At 42.9% G+C, this 18,417-nt stretch overlaps 1 protein-coding gene and 1 pseudogene across 3 annotated transcripts in view; both read right to left on the bottom strand.

Moving 5' to 3' along the window:
• The window catches only part of NOSTRIN (nitric oxide synthase trafficking), a 57,769-nt gene that overhangs the window by 35,558 nt on the left and 3,794 nt on the right, over nt 1-18,417 (bottom strand). For all 3 annotated transcript variants that reach the window (XM_044242271.1, XM_044242270.1, XM_044242272.1), the window contains exon 2: nt 11,918-12,003. In XM_044242271.1, the coding sequence (XP_044098206.1) occupies nt 11,918-12,003 (86 nt within the window). The remainder of the gene's footprint in view (nt 1-11,917; nt 12,004-18,417) is intronic.
• Nucleotides 214-1,640, bottom strand: LOC122902076 (annotated as a pseudogene).

The following is an 18,417-nucleotide window of genomic DNA, read 5'->3' as shown; positions in this document are numbered from 1 at the left end:
ATAAAGTGATAAATTATGATGAAGTTAACCAAGAAGTAGCTTTCTTTGTTTTGTTTTGTTTTGTTTCTCACTGCCCTTGATCAGGTCTTTATTTAAAATTAGCTGTCCAAAATGGCTCAATATTTACACAAGAAATACAAATAGGTTTATGCGGCGAGCTTCCTGTCTTGATGGTGGGTTTTCTTTTCTGTGGGCTTCTCAGCTGTTGCTTTGTCACTGCAATCTTTGCAACCTTTTCCCCACCAAAGGCTTCTTCTGCTCTTTAAAACCAACAGCCTCCTTTCCTTTCTTCCCTACCACAGGCTTCCCTACCACAGGACCCCCTTCTATTCTGACTTGGCTTCTAGCACCGCTGCCACCTGACCCATTCAGAGTTTGTGACGCCTGGCCTGGCGAGAATGGTGTTGGGGCACATGGTCTTTGCATATGGGTTTAGCATCAACAGAATTCTCAGGTTCTTCAGCGGATTTTTCTTCAGGACTCTGTGATGCCTCTTCTTCCATGGTGCTCGGAGGGCTTTTGGATCTCTGGGCTTTTCAAGGTTCTGCTAAGACGTGTATCAAGCATCTTGAGCATGGGAAGGTGACAGTTCCTCTTGAGGGAGGCAGCCTTATGCCAATTTATGCCAAGTGTCATCGAGATCATCTAGCTCAAGGAAATCGCTTTCAGTACAAACGTGGAAACATCCCCCATGACCACCAGGAGTAAGTTCCAAAATGTTCAGTTTGCTTACATTAAGTAGAGTAATTCCAGGGATGTTTCCGAAGGTCGTGGTGACACTGTTGTCCTCATTATAGATGATGGGAGGTCCCCCACGTTGGATATGATGATGGTTTCTTATTTTGCCGTTTCCAGCTCTCACTTGTTGAGATACACAGATCTTTGTTTTTGTTTGTTTGTTTCTTTTAAGGTTTTATTTATTTGACAGAGAGAGATCATGAGTGGGCAGAGAAGCAGTCAGAGAGAGAGGGGGAGGCAGGCTCCCCACTGAGCAGAGAACCCGATGTGGGGCTTGATCCCAGGACCCTGAGATCATGACCTGAGCTAAAGGCAGAGGCTTTAACCCACTGAGCCACCCAGGTGCCCCTCACAGATCTTTGTTTTTAATAGCATTCCAGGTCTTAAGTTTCTGAAGAAGCAAAAGGTCTCCTTGGTCTTTGTAGCCTTAGACTTTATTTTCAGCCGCCAAAGGGAGTTTAGGAACTTCCTCAAGATGGTGACTTTTAGCCATGGGCAATTCTGGTAAGACCAAGGCACCCATGCAGAGGAGATGGCATATTGCCTCCAGGTTTGTTCACTCTGCGGTACCCAGGGCTCCAGGCTTTAGGCGGTGCGAACAGGAGGACCGTGCGACGCATATTTCCAAAAGCACCATGGCTGCAATGGTTGAGTCCCACTGCCTCCAACTCTGGGCATCCAAGCCACAGCTCTGCCAGTGCCCCAAGACTCAGTCCTTGTTCAATGATCTACTCATTCACTAACAGTGTAGGGCGTCTGTCATTTTGGCCCAAGTTGGTATAAACTAAATTCATTGTATCTGGGGGAATGGGAGACTTGACCACAGCAGGCAAACTGACATTTTTGCCAGATGACTCCCCCTTTTCAGAATACACTGATGCCACTGCACAAGCACACATCATGGCAGGGAGAGGAGAGCGAGAGGAGACATGCTCCCCTCAACCCGGCGACTCCTACACGAGAAGCAAGAAGGAGCTTCCCAATGGAAAAGTACAGAAGTGGACAAAACCAGATTTAGAAAATGGATTTCTGTTACTTTGTGTGCAGGACAAGACTCAGTAGGGAATCTGGGCATGTCTCCAAAAGCAAACTCCTTGGTTCTTTTGAATAGATTGAATCACCGTTATCTTAAACTGATTTTACCGTGTCCTACTTATAGGCCCATCTATAGATAAAATAACAACATACTCTTATTCATCTTCTCATTTTCACTGAAGATAATAAAAGTGTAGGAAATTAAGTTCGATCTGTATTGTTTTCCTTCTTAATTTGGACCAGAACGGGCTTGTTTATTTTGTTGTTGTTGCATAGATTTTAGCCTTTGAATTCTATTTTTATTATAACATATCTTTAGAATTATTTATGACCTCACTTCATTTGAAAAACAATCCCAGAACTCCCTAGTCACTAAACTTAATACCTGTATTTTTTTCAGAGCAGTGAATTTGGACTCAGTGTTATGGACAAAACAGAGAATGATTGCTCTGTTTTAATGAAATGGAATCCAGAGGTTATTGGCCTATGCTAAATTTCTTTTTTTTTTTTTTTAAAGATTTTATTTATTTATTTGACAGATAGAGATCACAAGTAGGCAGAGAGGCAGGCAGAGAGAGAGAGAGGAGGAAGCAGGCTCCCTGCCGAGCAGAGAGCCCGATGCGGGACTCGATCCCAGGACCCTGAGATCATGACCCGAGCCGAAGGCAGCGGCTTAACCCACTGAGCCACCCAGGCGCCCCCCTATGCTAAATTTCTATTCAGATTTCCCTCTTAGTATAGCTGTGTTCTAAGTTATTTTTGCCACTTTTGCAGGAAAGAAGGCCACTGTAGGATGCATGTTAAGACCTAGGTGCAGAAAACAACATTTGGAATCAGAACTTGCCCAAGGATAAGGAATGGCAATGGCCAAATATTTTAAAATAATGAAGCTATCTCATTGCATTAAAAAAAATTTTCTGCACTCTAGGAATATGTTCCAGTTGATGGAGAGAGAGAATGCTGGTCAGCAGCAAGCTGGGAGTGACCATCACCTTGATGAACTTAGATGCTCTAGGAGCCCAAACCCCAACTTCTGGAACGGCCTTAGGCACTGCTAAAAGGGAATAATCAGACCTACCTCAAGAAGTGTTACGGTGATTAAAATGTACAAATGACCCAAGCCTAAGAAGAGCTGGACAGCGAGATGGATTGCTGGATTGACCTGCATAATCTGACACCTGGCTCCTCTCTGATATTCCCTCCCACCAGTCATCCCATGTTCCTGCTTAGTGACCAAATGCAATCCTGCCTCAGGGCCTTTGCACATGCTGTGGCTAGGTAGTTCTTCTGCTACATAACCACATGGCATCTCCTTCAAGTAAACCCCAAACAGCACTACCTCAGAAGCTACCCCCCTACAGCTGTATCTATGTTCTAGACTATAGCACTATCTTATCAGGTGTTTACTGTGTATTTCTAGGAACAAGTCTATGAACAGACCTAGAATGTAAGTTCCTCAAGGGCCAGAATTTGCTTTGTTCGCTGCTATAGCTCTAGACCTAGAACAGTGCCAGGCACATAATAGGTACTCAGTACATATGTCTTGAATGAATAAATCACTGAATGGACTTCCTATCAGATCTTGGTTGGAATTTTTAACTGGTCTCTGCTATATTTGTTCTTGTTTCCCACTTTTGAAAAGCTTAAACTCTTTAGATGCATTCCTGTCCTGATGCATTGCTCAGCCTTAACGTCAAAATACACTGCTTTCTAGCCCTTATGGCAGCTAGACACAAACCCTGTCCTAGTGTGTCACTAACTGGAGGGCTTTTGAGGACTTTCTTTTCCAGCATTCCACTCTGACTTGGAAGCAGCACAGAAAGCATGAAATCCAGTGAAGCATGCATACTGCTCAGCTCAGTGCTGGACACCAAACAAATTCTTACTAAATCGTGATTTTTCTAATCTGATTATTATGTACCCCAAGAATCTCTAACCATTCAGAACACCTCCAAAATATACAGAGATGGGAGGTACGGGAGGAAAGAATCCACGATTTGCTTATCCATCGGCTCCATAACAATTCAGAATGGCTTCTAACAGGACAGGCACAGGCTTTTCCTCAGAATTCGCTTTCACTTTCAGAATGTTCTGGTAGGCTGTACAAGGAGTCCCAGAGGCCAAGCAGAAATAAAGAGGACAATTGCCAGAAGGAAGTGCTGCTTTCCTTTAAACTGTTGACTTAATCCGATTCACCTGGGGAAAAAAGTTGGGCTCTGGTGTCCAGAAAGGAGGAGGGTCCTGCAGGGTTTGAGGCAATCGCTCATTTCTGTGTTGAGCCCGGTCACCTTTGCTCCACAGTCTCAGTACTTCTGCGGGCCTTCTCTTGAGTGCCGTAGGAAACCAGCCTACAGAGTTTCAATTAATTAATTGATTTCTAAGATACTTGTGTGTAAAGAGAAACGCTGCATATGCAAAGGCGTTGCCATCCTTTGTGACATGTGGCTGACGCTCAACCTGTGCTCTGTCTGCACACGAAAGATGACATCCGGGACGCCTGGGTGGCTCAGTCAGTTAAGCTGCTGCCTTTGTCTCAGGTCATGATTCCAGGGTCCTGGGATCGAGTCCCGCATTGGGCTCCTTGCTCGGCAGGCAGCCTGCTTCTCTCTCCACCTCTACCTGCCACTCTGCCTGCTTGTGCGCTTGCACTCTCTCTCTCTGTCTCTCTGACAAATAAATAAATAAATAAAATCTTTTTTAAAAAATTAAAAAAAAAAAGAAAGATGACATCCAACGTTTCTTGGGCACTTAACAACATGCCAGGCACCATTCTGAGTGTTTTAGGTGTATTTCCTCATTTAATCCATGGTAACTCCCATCAGGTAGGCACATGTACTCTACCCATTTCATGGAGGGGAACACCAATGCACAGCCTAGTCTGTTAACTTGTCTGAGGTCACACAGGAAGAAGGGACAGAGCTGGGACACAAACCGGGCAGTCTGGCTCGAGAAAGCACCTGCTTGGTTACTCCAGTTTCCTGCTTTTGAAACGGTGGGGAAGAGGCTGGAGATGGAGAATTTCGGAGGAAGACAAAGGTAAGTACTTTTTTAAAAACTGACACCACCTCTCACTTCACCTTTGCCATCAGTGTTTTGAATCACCATGGCTTCTGGCGGCTTAGCAGCCAGAGAAAGGATTCCCAGCAGCCTCAGCACAGACAAACGAGCTTGGCCTGGCCTCTTCTGAAAGCACTGTGATCCTAACCTATGTTCCCAGATGTGAAGGAGGCAGTTCCCTGCCTTAAGCAGGTCCTAAGTTACGTTCCTAGATCTGGAGAGCGGGAAGGAGGGAGCTATGATATCAGCTGTCCCCAGCGTAGCTCTCTAAAACCAGGCAGAGGTGGACACGGCCTCTCAGAACAGCACTACACGGTGTCCCTGCCTCTCCACCTGCAGCAGGATGGTGACCCTATAACATTTTAGACCCGGCATTTAAACTCATCAAGCAAAGCAGGTTGCAGACATCTGCTCTTGCATTTTAAACCCTAATGACCATTTCAGACTCCTCAGCAGCTCACCCTGGCCAGTCAGAAGGAAATGCAATGCCAGTGGGGTCAGAAGGATGGCTGTGGGTACAAGGTAACACTCAGAGCTCTCTTTCTGGCGACCCTGCCTACTAAAGGAAAGGTTCCTCGGCTCTGGCAGCCCATGGCCTGTATCTTAACAGGGGTTAATGGGTAAATTCTTCCTCAGAGAAAATTGCTCTAAGAAGCCATGGCAAGCAGAGAGACAGCTTTTACTTTTACAAGTCAGATCATTTATATATTGAAACAGACACTGCCGTGGGCTCGTCTGCGCTGATGGTCTAATTTTGTGTGTGTGTGAGTGTGTGTGTGTGTATCTCCTTTTGAGAATTCCTGCTAAACAGAAATGAACTGACAGCAGGGTTTTCCCAAGGCAAGGATGGCAATGTGCAGCCCTGTGTCCATTGGTTTCTTCTCAGTCCTTGAAGGGAGCTGCTTTCATCATGGCTCCTGGCATGAAAAGGGAGTTAAGAGAGCAGAGTGAACCTGAGACAGAGAATTTCATTACCTCCTTAAAATAATCAGAAACAAGCTTGTAAAAACACGGTGCTTAATGTTCTAGCCCTATAGTTGAGATTTATTCTCCAAGCAGTTGTCTTGGCACATATGAAATTGATGATGTATGTATATGTACTTCAATGGGTAACTCAGACTCACAACTTTCCAGTGAGCCTCAAAGATCCTGAACCAGGAAAAGGGCATCCATTGACTTTTAATCCATTTATATTCTAATAATTTCCTCTCAGCACGTGGAGGCAGGTCAATAAATTTTCATTAGTAATAATGAAGACCAACCAGTAAGTCAAAGACCAACATTTGTCTTAGATTTTAAAATAAATGACACTTCTGAAGAAAGGAGAGAGGAAAAATATATGGCATCAGATTCCATATGTTAGAGCACAAATTAAACTTTAAGAATAGAAGTGACCCTGTCATCCATTTTAGTATATCCTGCTCTATTAAAATTAAGATGATCAAAAGTGATTAAAAAAAAAAAAAAGAGGGGTGCCTGGGTGGCTCAGTGGTTAAGCCTCTGCCTTCGGCTCGGGTCATGATCTCAGGGTCCTGGGATTGAGTCCCATGTCGGGCTCTCTGCTCAGTGGAGGGCCTGCTTCCTCCTCTCTCTCTCTCTCTCTCTCCTCTCTCTCTCTCTCTCTGCCTACTTGTGATCTCTGTCAAATAAATAAATAAAATCTTCTTTAAAAAAAAAAAAGAAAAGCAAAAGACTGTAGCTGGCCCTTGTGTCTAGGAGAGACTAATTAAACTTGAACCAAAGCTTTCTCAAGCTTGGGAACTGCAGGTGACAGAGCCATCCCTTCATTTTGAGTTAAGAAGGCATTTTAGTAATCTGAAATCTTTGTTCATAAACACCCCTATTCCTTGTTGCCTACTTTCTACCAGCAGTAGCTTCCAGCTTGGGGGCTGGTGTGCTGGCCTTGTCCCCAAGCCTTAGCAGTCTGCCTCTTAAAAGACAGTCACAAGCCTGTCTTACCAATAGGCTATCTTTAAAAGTCAGTTATTTAGAGGACATTTAAAGGACATTTTTACATAGAAGCTTTGTTATTCAAGCGGCTGGGCTCTTTGGCCAGCCCACAACTCCCACTTCATCAGTATTGACTGCCTTAATTCTGCCTGCTAAGAACAGTATGAGAAGCTGAAATGGGAAAGCCAGACTCAGGACACCCACTCAGTTCCCACCCACTCCCAGCCCAGGGAGCAGGTGACAGCTGCCCTAGCTCTAGACTTCACATTCTCCTTGCCTGATCATTCTGGAACGAAGTGGGATCCGTGGAGTCAGGTGGAAGTGTTGTCATGGGGGAAGGCAGGTAAAATGGACAAAAAGGGCACTATTCAAAACTTTTTAGCTGGAAAACAAAGTTTTATACAGAATCTCACCATCTCATAGAAATGTTATATTCTGGATATAACGGGAGTGGTTGTGACAAGGGAGCTGAGCCCTCTACATCTAACTTCTGCTTACTCCCTGAAGGGGTCCCTGAGGACTCCCATACACCTCTGTCTTACCAGGTTTAAAAGTTACTGGGTTTGGGACGCCTGGGTGGCTCAGCGGGTTAAGCATCTGCCTTCGGCTCAGGTCATGATCTCAGGATCCTGGGATCAAGCCCTGCATCAGGCACCCTGCTCATCAAGGAGCCTGCTACTCCCTCTCCCCCTCTCCCTCTGCCTGCAACTCTTCCTGTTTGTTCTCACTCTCTCACCTTCTCTCTCTCTCTGTCAAATAAATAAATAAAATCTTAAAAAAAAAAAAAGCTACTGGGCTTAATGGCTGCTGATGTCCCCTCCCACAGAGGACCTCCAGACTCTGAAGGGAGCTGGACCAGGGCCTTTGAACACATTGGAACACCCACGGCTGGTGGTGCCTCAAACTGCCTGCCCAGTTGGCAGATGCCTTTACACCAAGCCTGCAATGAGCTGGGTAGAAATCAAACTGTATCTTCTTTCCCACTTCCCCACCTGTATATTAGGAATGGACCAGAGTACGTTCACAGTGCATTGAGTTGTGAGAATTTTAAAAAAGTAAAGGAGAACAAGTATAAGAGGAATCTAAAACAGTGCCTGATCTGAAAATTGTGCTGGATAAATGGTGTCTCCCAGGGTTTTGTCATTCTTTTCTAGCTTTTGTTCCAAAGAATATTCTATATACCACGTAAGTAAATTTCTTGGACACGCTTATTTATTGCACCTCAGAAATAGCCTATCTTCAACTTCTTAAAAGTTCTGAGTGCCTGAAGTCATTCTTACATTAACACATTGATTCACTCAGTGAACGTCTATTGAATGCCTGCTCTGTGCCAGGCTCTGTGCTGGTCCCCTGGGATACACAGACTCTCAAGGAGTTCGGCCTCCAGTGGAGGAGACAGGCAAGTGAACAGACTCCGACAGTACAGGGCAGTAGGGTCTAGAGCAGAGACGAGCACTGGTTCTATGCATCTCTGATGGGTACCATTTTGAGATGGGACTGGAGTCAATGAAGGCTCACACGAGGGGATAACCAAATCATGAAGATTACGTTGAATGGTGCCTGGTAACCAAGGTGAAGAAGTGTCCACCTGATAGAGGACACAGCATGCACAAATCATGATGGTGAAGTTGGTGGGAGGGATGGCAACGACTCATGAAGGGGGACAGTGACTGCTAGTGGCTCAACAGATGCAAAGGATATACAAAGAATGAAAAGCCATTTCCCATGAGCCATCTGGAGATGAGTGCTGGTCATACTTTCCTCTTAAATGGGTAGATTTATTACATATAAGTCAATGATCCCTTTCCCTTTTATTAGAAAAATACCTAGAAAGCTGGTACCCTTTACAAAAACTATCCTGTACTTAGAGTATAGACAAGTAATGAGTAACCCCATTAGGCAAATCAATGGAACTCTTGGAATGCAGAGTGTAGGCATTTCCACTGAAGGATATGACATAGACAATTTTGAAGACAAATCCAGAGGCCAGCATTCTAAAAGTTATCATGAAGGAGCAAATGGGGCTTCTTTGAACTAAGAGTATCAGTCCCATAAAATACATGCAGTCAATACTTACAGATCGAGTGAATAAATAAATGAAAGATATTAAGGGTTTATTTTCTTATTATTACACTTGCATTACCAGAATAAGGCCTCTACTGTCCTTGGATACTCAACTGTTCCAGACATCTTGCTTACAAAGCCCTGGCAATGTAGTTCTGCATGGCAAGTCCACATTAGCATGTGACTACAAGAGACAGCACCACAATCAAGCTTTAAGTCCAGAAAATGCTGCACTGCCAAGCTCAGCTGCCTACCAATTTGTCCTAATTGGTGATGATGAAAAAGTGCAGTTGTTATTGAAACATCATTTTGCCTGGAAATTCTGCAATTCATGGTCATGCTTAGCTTCTTTTGTCCAATTAGTGGTTTCAGTTTCCCTTTGTTTGTAGCAGCAACTCTGACTTAGCCAGAAACACACAGCAGCTCCCAAGATACCTGATGTCAAAGTCATCGGGTTCACTTTAACACAATCACACATTGGATTTAAAGGACAAAGGCACATGCTCAGAAACTGTGACCTCATCCTCACCTACTAGGTTAAGAGATTTTTTTTCCCCCAGAACAATGACATATAAGTCAATGATCCCTTTCCCTTTTTTTTGACAGAGGCCATTAAATGAGAAGAAAGCTATAGGTATGAAAGGTGGTTAAGAGAGAAACAGGAAGACTTGGTCATGAGATGAGATAGAGCAAGGGGTCATGGATGGCTTCCAGGTATTAGGCTTGATTGGGTGGGCAGAGGTCCCAGGCACACGGTAAAAATCCAGGAGACTCTTAACAACAGAGAACAAACTGAGGGTTGATGGAGGGAGGAAGGTAGGGGGTGGGCTAGATGGGTAAGGGGTATTAAGGAGCTCACTTATGATGAGCACTGGGTGTTGTACGTAAGTGATGAATCACTGAATTCTACTCCTGAAATCAATACTGTACTGTATATTGGCTACCTAAAATTTAAAATTAATTAATTAATTAGCTTTACAAAATGCATCTAATGCATAAATGACCTAATACCTAGCATAAATTTGCTGGTCAGGGTAAAATATTAGATTCCCCTTTTGTATTTACACTATGTAGTTTTTATCCCAGAAAAGTGCATGTAATTTTGCTAACCAGTAGTATTCTCTAGATCTTCAAATTCTAGGTGGCCTCTGGGTGGCTCAGTAGGTTAAGCATCTGCCTTTGGCTCAGGTCATGATCCCAGGGTCCTGGGATTGAGTCCCGAGTGGGGCTCTCTGATTAGCGGGGAGCCTGCTTCTCCCTCTTTCTGCTGCTCTGCCTGCTTGTGCGCTCGCTCACTCTCTCTCTCTCTCTATCAAATAAATAAATAATCTTAAAAAAAAAAAAAAAAAGATCTTCAGATTCTGAACTCTGCTCCACAAGAAGGTAAAACCATGGAGCAAAATATTCTTAGCTACCCAAGTGTTTTTACTTCATTGGAGCTTGTTTGACGCTGTAGAACAATGTGGGTGGAAGACTTTGTGCGTGACTAAGTCTAGGAAAGATGGTAGCCCAAGGAAGCAACTTCAAGAGAGAAAGCAATAAGGCAGTTTGGGGGCAGTGATTGCCTCAGATTTATTCTGTTCATTGTTGAGTCAGTTTGTGAGGCATTTTTTACCACCTGCCTTCTGTCTTCATAGGTCTCTACTGGGCACGAATTTTGAACACAGGTGCATCAAAATAATCAAAGCCCAGATGTTTCTGATCCAGGTCATATGCATGGCTAATATATTTACAGATGCTTCCAGATCTGCAGGAGGGAAGTGCTTTCTCATATAGCTAATGGGTTGAATTTGTATAATGGCTAACTGGCCATATTTTATTAATTTCTTTTGAAATTAATAAAATAAATTTTAAAATAAAAATTTTTAAATTAAAAAAAATTTCTTACGGAAGAGATTTCCTCTCCGATTGGTCCTCCCTGTTCCTCTCATAGAATCAAGGCAATTGGCTACAGAAGCATCTTAATTTAATTTTTTCTCTTTCAACTCTGTTTGACAAACCTATTTTTGTTTTGTGGGTCTTTTGGGGAGGTTGTTTTTTCTTTTAATAAATGCCTGTTTGAGCTTTCCTGTATCTTTCCTTGGCCTCATGTATGGTTCCCAATGAAGCTAATATTCTCCTCTGTTGTCGTTCTACTAACGCAGGAGGCCATCGGCCCATGTCTACCACACTTGCAATTATTTTAAATTTGAAAGGGTTACCTTAAAAGAATATGCAGTCTCTTCTGGAGGCCTTTTTAAAGTTGTTTATTATAGAGCTGTCTAGATGTGGGGAAATGGCTTGGAGACCCTTAGTGGCCCAACTCAAAACAAAAACTTCTGTAACTTTCGTGACTGAGTTCAGGGTGCTCATTTTAGCACAGTCACCAACTTGACACATATCACATCTAGTCTTAAGACAAGGTGATACTGGGCACCTGGGTGACTCAGTGGGTTAAGCCTCTGCCTTCAGCTTGAGTAGTGATCTCAGGGTCCTGGGATTGAGCCCCATATCGGGCTCTCTGTTCAGCAGGAAGCCTGCTTCCCTCTCTGTCTCTCTGCCTGCCTCTCTGCCTACTTGTGATCTCTGTCAAGTAAACAAATAAAATCTTAAAAAAAAAAAAAAAAAGACAAGGTGATACTGAAAATGGTCACTTTTCATTCATCAGACAATTACTGACGAAGTCAAAAGCCCAGACTCTCAAAGCTCAGGATGCAAAGATGAGCAAGCCTGCCCCTGTAGCGGGGGGACAGAAATGTCAGCTCATAATTGCCATCAGTGTGGGAAGTACAATAATGGCGGACATGCAGGCACAGGGAGTTCCTCAGGAGGGGGTGATAAACTCAGTCTGAGGAGTCAAAAGAGACTTGACTGAGCCTTCCCACGTAGAATTACTTCCCGTTGTTTCTTGATTATTATGGTACCCCAGTGATAAATGTGCAACAGAGGAGAATCACTCTTCAAATCAGTCTCTCAAGTACCAAAATATAACACCGAGTTCTGGAAAGTAGGACAGCTTGTAATCACTCCAACAGTCATATCGCTAGCTGCAACTAAAGAGGAAGAACCGTTTTTTGCAAACGTGCACTTGTACCTTTGCTGAAGAATGGATGTGACCTGCTTGCAGAAATTCTCTCCATTTTGAGAAAACTCCTTTAGGTTCTTGTACACTTTATTATACTGAAAGAGAAAAGATGCACAGACGGGTTATGAGCACGTCCAAAATAGAACTCCTCTGAATTCCGCATGCTTCGCAATGATGGCTGTCACTGTCCATGATCGTGCAGCTACGGGGACGCACACCTTTTGGGTGAGTTCCTAAAATAAAGATTAAGTCTCTTCCGCCTGGCTGTGAACTATCTTGGAGAACTTTTCAAAAATAAAGCTGGTCTGTCTGTTTTTCCCCAGGCAACGACTCAGCAGTGGGGTGACTTTGAAGTCTAACTTTCTGTCACTTCTTTTGTTCCCAGGATGGTTCAAAGTACATTCTGCAGTATGTATCTTGAGTCATCATTTTCTGTGTCCCCCTCCCAAACTTCACAACACTATGCCTGGGTGTCAAAACCCAAACTCATTAAAGTGAATATCGTAGGAGGGCTGAGATATGACGATGTAAGTGAATAATGAGTTAGTAGTATGTTCCCTAGTCCCTCTGTATCTCATTTAATTCTAGTAATAAGAACGTTGGAATGAGGAGTTGAACATTTTTGTTTTCCCATATTTTATACATATAGGAATAAACCTTTAGAAATTCATTTCTATATGAATTTAGCCTCCAGACATAAGACTTCCAAGGGAAAGCTTTTGCCATTTAATTCAGAACTCCACAATGTCCCCCTGAAAATCATATTTGTAAAAGCAGATGCTGATGACAATAGATTTTAAGTGTTCAGAGGGACAGAGTAAATGTGATTGAATTCTGCAGCTTTCCTGACACACAGTAGCTCAGTTGGGTGGTAGAGCGGTCCCCAGAGCCCTCCCTCAGAGTTTTCATCTGGGAGGTATGCTACCTCATTGCATTTTTTAAATTGATTTAGCATCTGCCTTCGGCTCAAGCAGTGATCCCAGGGTCCTGGGATCAAGTTCCAAGTTGGGCTCCCTGCTCAGCGGGGAGTCTGCTTCTCCCTCTGCCCCACCTGCTCCCAGTCTCTTAAATAAATAAATAAAATCTTAAAAAAAATAAAATGAGATTTTACAGAAGAGGATGAAAGTTCTCTACGAAACAAGTGCCGTGCTGTAGCTCTGCTCATCTGATGAGCCTGCGTCTTCTGTGCTCCAGGAGCGCTCCGTTGGGCACTGCATTGAGAGCTCCCATTCATTGAGCACCTACTACACAGCCGGCAGGTTCACATCCATGAATCCTCAGGGCCAAGGCCACCTTTCAGTTGTCACGGGAGGACCCGGTGTCTGATGCGAGCAGAGTAGCCAGCAGAGGACATGGGGCCATGGAGGAGGAAAGGACTTAAAGCAATGACCTCAGGTCCCTACCTTCAGGGCTGGAAAGAACCAATACCTAAGCAATAGGAAAACAATCATTCTATAGATGCTAAATTCCTTTGTCTTCATGCAGTGGTTTCACTTCCCTCTGAACTGAGCACAGAAAGCCAGAGCAGGATTTGGTAGACACACAGGAGCTTTCATTGAAACCGCCTTGGGCTCAAGGACAGTGGTCAGGGGGCAAAGCTCTTTACAAAGACATTGTTAACTCCTAAAGCAAGGTTGGCAAAATCATGGGACTGCAGGCACCTGTCAGCATCTGAATGAGTGAGCAGTGGGAGTGGGGGGGTCAAGCTGCACAGACAGCTGCCCCCACTGCTCTGGACCCAGGGAATGTGGCTCACGCTGGCCAGATACTTCAATTTGTCCCAAAAAGCTGAAATAAGAATTGGCTGCTGAAATATATTTTCCGAAAACAACTGCAGCAAATAATTTACAGATTTTAAACCTCTTTGCAGAGCAAGCAAAACATCCCTACAGTGGGGTTTAGGTGTAGGCTCTCTAGAGGAAATGATTCTCCTCCGAGTCATGAGAGTAAAATCACTATTTGGCAATCAAGCCATTTTTAGTTCCATAAAAATAACTTGGCATATGAATGATCTGATATTATAAGTCCTCCTTCCTCCCCTTACTGGGACAATGGGAAAGTTTTAGGGAACATTTTAAGACCGTTTAGCTTTTTTATTGGCTTCTCTGTTCACTAAACACTTTCACTAAGTTCCCCTTAAGCCTTTTATTTTTTTCCCACATCACCAAATAACATCCCACAAATCACATAGAAGTATCATGAGAAGAAAACAGGTATATGTTGAGCAGGGCTCATGCCCCTGGCATAGTTATTTCTCAGTGTCTCTCCCTTAGGGGAAGCCATGTGACTAAATGCTTCTCAAGGCAGCATGGGCGAGAGTTTTGTGTGGGTTTCAGTGAAGTTTCCTTCCTCCTCTTTCCTGATACCTGAACTTTCAAGAAACGATGGTTCCCACAATGTTCATAGCAGTAATGTCCACAATAGCCAAGCTATGGAAAGACCCAGGTGTCCACTGACAAGATGAATGGATAAAGAAGATGTGGTATTCATATACAATGGAATACTACTCAGCCATCAAAAAGAATGAAATTTTGCTGCTGTTTGCAATGATGTGGATGGAACTAAAGGGGATTACACTAAGTGAAATAAGTCGGTCAGAGAAAGACAAATGCCATATGATTTCACGCATATGTGGAATTTAAGAAACAAAACAGATGAACAGAGGGGAAAGGAAGGAAAAGTAAAATAAGGTGAAACCAGAGAGGGAGACAAACTGTAAGAGACTCTTAACCATAGGGAAAAACTAAGGGCTGATGGAGGGGAGGTGGGTGTGGGGATGAGGTAACTGGATGATGGGCATTAAGGAAGGCACTTGAAGGAATGAGCTCTGGGTGCTGTATGCAACTGATAAATCACTGAATTCTGTCTCTGAAACTAATAATACACTGTATGTTAATTAAATTGAATTTAAATTTGAAGAAAAGAAAGAAATGATGGCTGATGCCATAAGGTAAAATTGAGGATAGACCCCCTGTGCTAAGATAGTAGAGCAGAAAGAGATAAAGATCCTGGGTTCCTGATGGTCCTGGGGGCCACTACACAAGCCCTTTGCTCTCTACTTTTGGACTTACGTTCTGTGTGAGAGAAATAAAATAATAGAATTTTTAAAGGCCACTCTTATTTTTAGATTTTGAAATGTGCAGCTGAACATGGTTCTAACTCATACAACAATCTTTTAAATTTTTATTTTATAATTATGAAACATTTTTATGTTTCATAAAATAATAATAATACAGATAATAAAAATGATACCCATTATGAACTCATTACTTAGGTTATAGAGACATTTAACACTTTGCTTCTGATTTCTCTTTAAATAACTGTTTTTTCTTTCTCATAATTTCTTTGGCTATACTTGGGCATCTATTCTTCCATATGAAGATTTATCTAATTACATTTTTTAAACCCTGTTGAGATCCTAATTGGAATTGCATCACATATATATATATATATATATATATATATATTTGTGGAAATCGTCTTTTTTTTTATGGTATTTAGACTTCCCATGCAAGGACATAGTAAGTCTTTTCATGTGTTCAAATCTTATTTTATGTTCAATAAAATTTTATGATTTCCTTTATAAGTTCTTTAGCTTTCTTATTTGATTTATTTAGAAATGTCTCACAGTATTAAATTGTGAGTTTTTTATGTAATGTTCTATCTGCCTCGCTCTCCAGCCCATAGCAAAACAGAAACAAAGACCCAACACAAACACCAGGGGCCCACGTGCAAGAGAGAAAGATTAGAACGTCTGTTTGCAGAGTGAGTGAGTTCTGCTCTGAAAACCTATGAGGGGCCAAGGGCTGGGGCTGGGAGAAGACAAAGCAGACCCATGGATTAGAGGATTTGGGAGGCTTCAGAGCAGGAGGGAGAAGAACCATCAGCAGAGCCAGGAGAGCAGGGAAGGGACTGTGAGCTGAGCTGTCCCTAAGGGATGGGCCCACACTAGCCCCATCACCTGAGGAGTCTAGGAGTCCGGCAGTCCTAGGAGAGAACAGGGTACCTCAGACCTCATGTGTGAGGATGGGGGCTTGGAGGGGAAATCTTGCCCCTAGCCAAGGCAGAAATGAGCAGAACCAGTTGAGAATTTTTCTATTTACCAAGCTATCAAAATGCTCCTTATTTTATTTTAAAGTACATTCTCCAGTGGACTAGTTCTAGGAGGCCAGTTCAAAACTCGGTTGATTTGGGGGGAACTGGAGATCCTGTGAGAAAGTGGAGAGTCCCTGTCCTTCCCCAGTCATACAAACTCAACAGTTTCAAGCAGAGGCTGCTCAAAGCATAGCTTATGCTTTAGCTGACCCTGGGCCTGCCAGTTTTAGATTTTGGAAGTTAACTTCCTGTTATGTTACTTCCTAACGTTCTCACATCATGGCACACCTAGGAAATCATCACTGGGGGGCCCCTGGATGGCTCAGTCAGTTAAGCACCCAACTCTTGGTTTTGGCTCAAGTCACGATCTCAGGGTCCTGGGATCAAGCCCCCCATTGGACTCTGTGCTCTGCGTACAGTCTGCTTACGACTCTCTCTCTTCCTCTTCCTCTGCCCCTCCCCTATGTGCTCAATCCTTTTCAAGCAAATAAATATTTTTAAAATTAATAAACTAAATACTAAAAAAAGAGAAAATGATAGTTGTACTGGGACAGTGTGTGAAATGGACAAAGTTGTTTGAGGCAGAGGAAACTGGCCTGTGATCTCTGCAGCGCCCCCAAGCCACATCCTGTCAATTTGAGGATTGCCAAGGTTCACGTCCCAGGTATACCTATAACCCATTCACCAAATTCCAAGATGCCCAGGCACGTGCTAGTCCAGAAGCCGCTCAATACATTCTGTTGTTGTTAACCTGATGATCAGATGACCGCAGGCTGTTGTTATCACAGCAATGGGAGAGGATCTTTATCTTGATCCCGTATGCAATGTACCTGACACTCCCTGACAAACTCTGATCTTCCCCTCGATAAAGGTGACATCGGTAAATAAAAGAGGTAAATAAAAGACCGAAACAGACACTGTGTAACTTTTTTCATGTATCATCTACTCAGACCTAAAGACAAAATCTGTGAAGAACAGACTTGCATAAATATCAAAGCAGAACCCAGGACCATCTTGTCATGCATGCACCGCGTGTGTGTGTGTGTGTGAGAGAGAGAGAGAGAGAGAGAGAGAGAAACAGAGACAGAGAGAGAGCTCAGAAAATCTTGGAACATGTCTACTTTGAGGTGATGAAATCTCTTGACCTTGGCTTTGGATCAATGTCACCTTTGGATACCTTTGGATCTCACCTCTCCTTCCCATCCTACTTCATCCACCAGAGAGGCCACTGGAGGGATTCCACGGAGCACACACTAGCCCCATCACCTTTCAACAGCTTGAAAATCACTAAAGTCTAATCCCTTTATTTTATAGTTAAGCACCAAAGAGCTGAAAGTAACTTCATTAGTTAAGGGCAGAGCCGTGATTAGAAATATTAAGTGAGCCAATCAATTAGAGAAACTACCAGAAATAAATATATTTATAAACAGCTAATCAGTATAATTGCACTAGTTTTATTCAGAGTAATAGTTACCTTTAAGTGTTATGATCAGTACAAATGGCTTCCTAATGTTATCAACTACACAAGAATGTTTTCTCTAGTCAAAATCATATGGAAAGTGGATATTTGGTGTTCTTTCCCCACCCACTGAATTTTCAAATACCCCACCCTTACCAAATACTCATTCCAGGAAAAGAACCTACTGTTGATCTTACATCTCCGTAGGAATTTTTATTAACGTGCTGTCTCTCATTGGGCTCATTAATTACTAGGAAAAAGGTTATGTATTTTTTCCCTGATAAAGGAAGTTCAGGCTAGTGATGGAATATCTGGGACATTTTTGAGCCCATAAAAAACCCCTTCACCAAGAAAATTGGTATACACAGGCATTTCCCATTCAGTCTAAAAAGATATTTCTGCCCAGCTTTTGTAAGCAAATTCTGTTGTATAAACGTTGTCATCACCAAAAATGGAGCAAAGTCATGGGCACATGGCATAATCATGGAATAACTTCTAAACAGTACAGAATGTATCAACCCCAGACTAGCTGTTCTTTCTGATTTTCCACAATTTGAATGATGAAGGTTAAATTATGTTATTCTAGAAAAGTCCATTTCTATTCTAGATGGCAGTATGGAAAGTTTTTGGACAGTGCTACCCTCAGAGTATCAAATAAACTGTGATATTCCATTTATATTTAATCAAATAAGCTTTTGTTTGATGTCTTTCCTATGACAGGCATGATGGTACTGATTTTATGTGAATCCTGATTCACAGGGGATAATACTTCACTGCTCCGCTAACCAATGGACTGTCTAGGTGAGATCTGGAATCCCCATGGCAGACCATCATAAGTTATGAGATACAGAACACTAAAAAGCATAGTTCACTCCATATCTCCTCTTTTTCCTTTCCAGAGGAGGAAACAGGCCTGTGAGACATGGGGGACATATCACCTATCTCAGGGATGCTG

The sequence above is a fragment of the Neovison vison genome, chromosome 3, assembly GCF_020171115.1.
Source record: "Neovison vison isolate M4711 chromosome 3, ASM_NN_V1, whole genome shotgun sequence".
In the NCBI taxonomy this organism is placed as follows: domain Eukaryota; kingdom Metazoa; phylum Chordata; class Mammalia; order Carnivora; family Mustelidae; genus Neogale; species Neogale vison.
The sequence above is the reverse complement of the archived record's forward strand: the minus strand, read 5'-3'. Positions and strand labels throughout refer to the sequence as shown.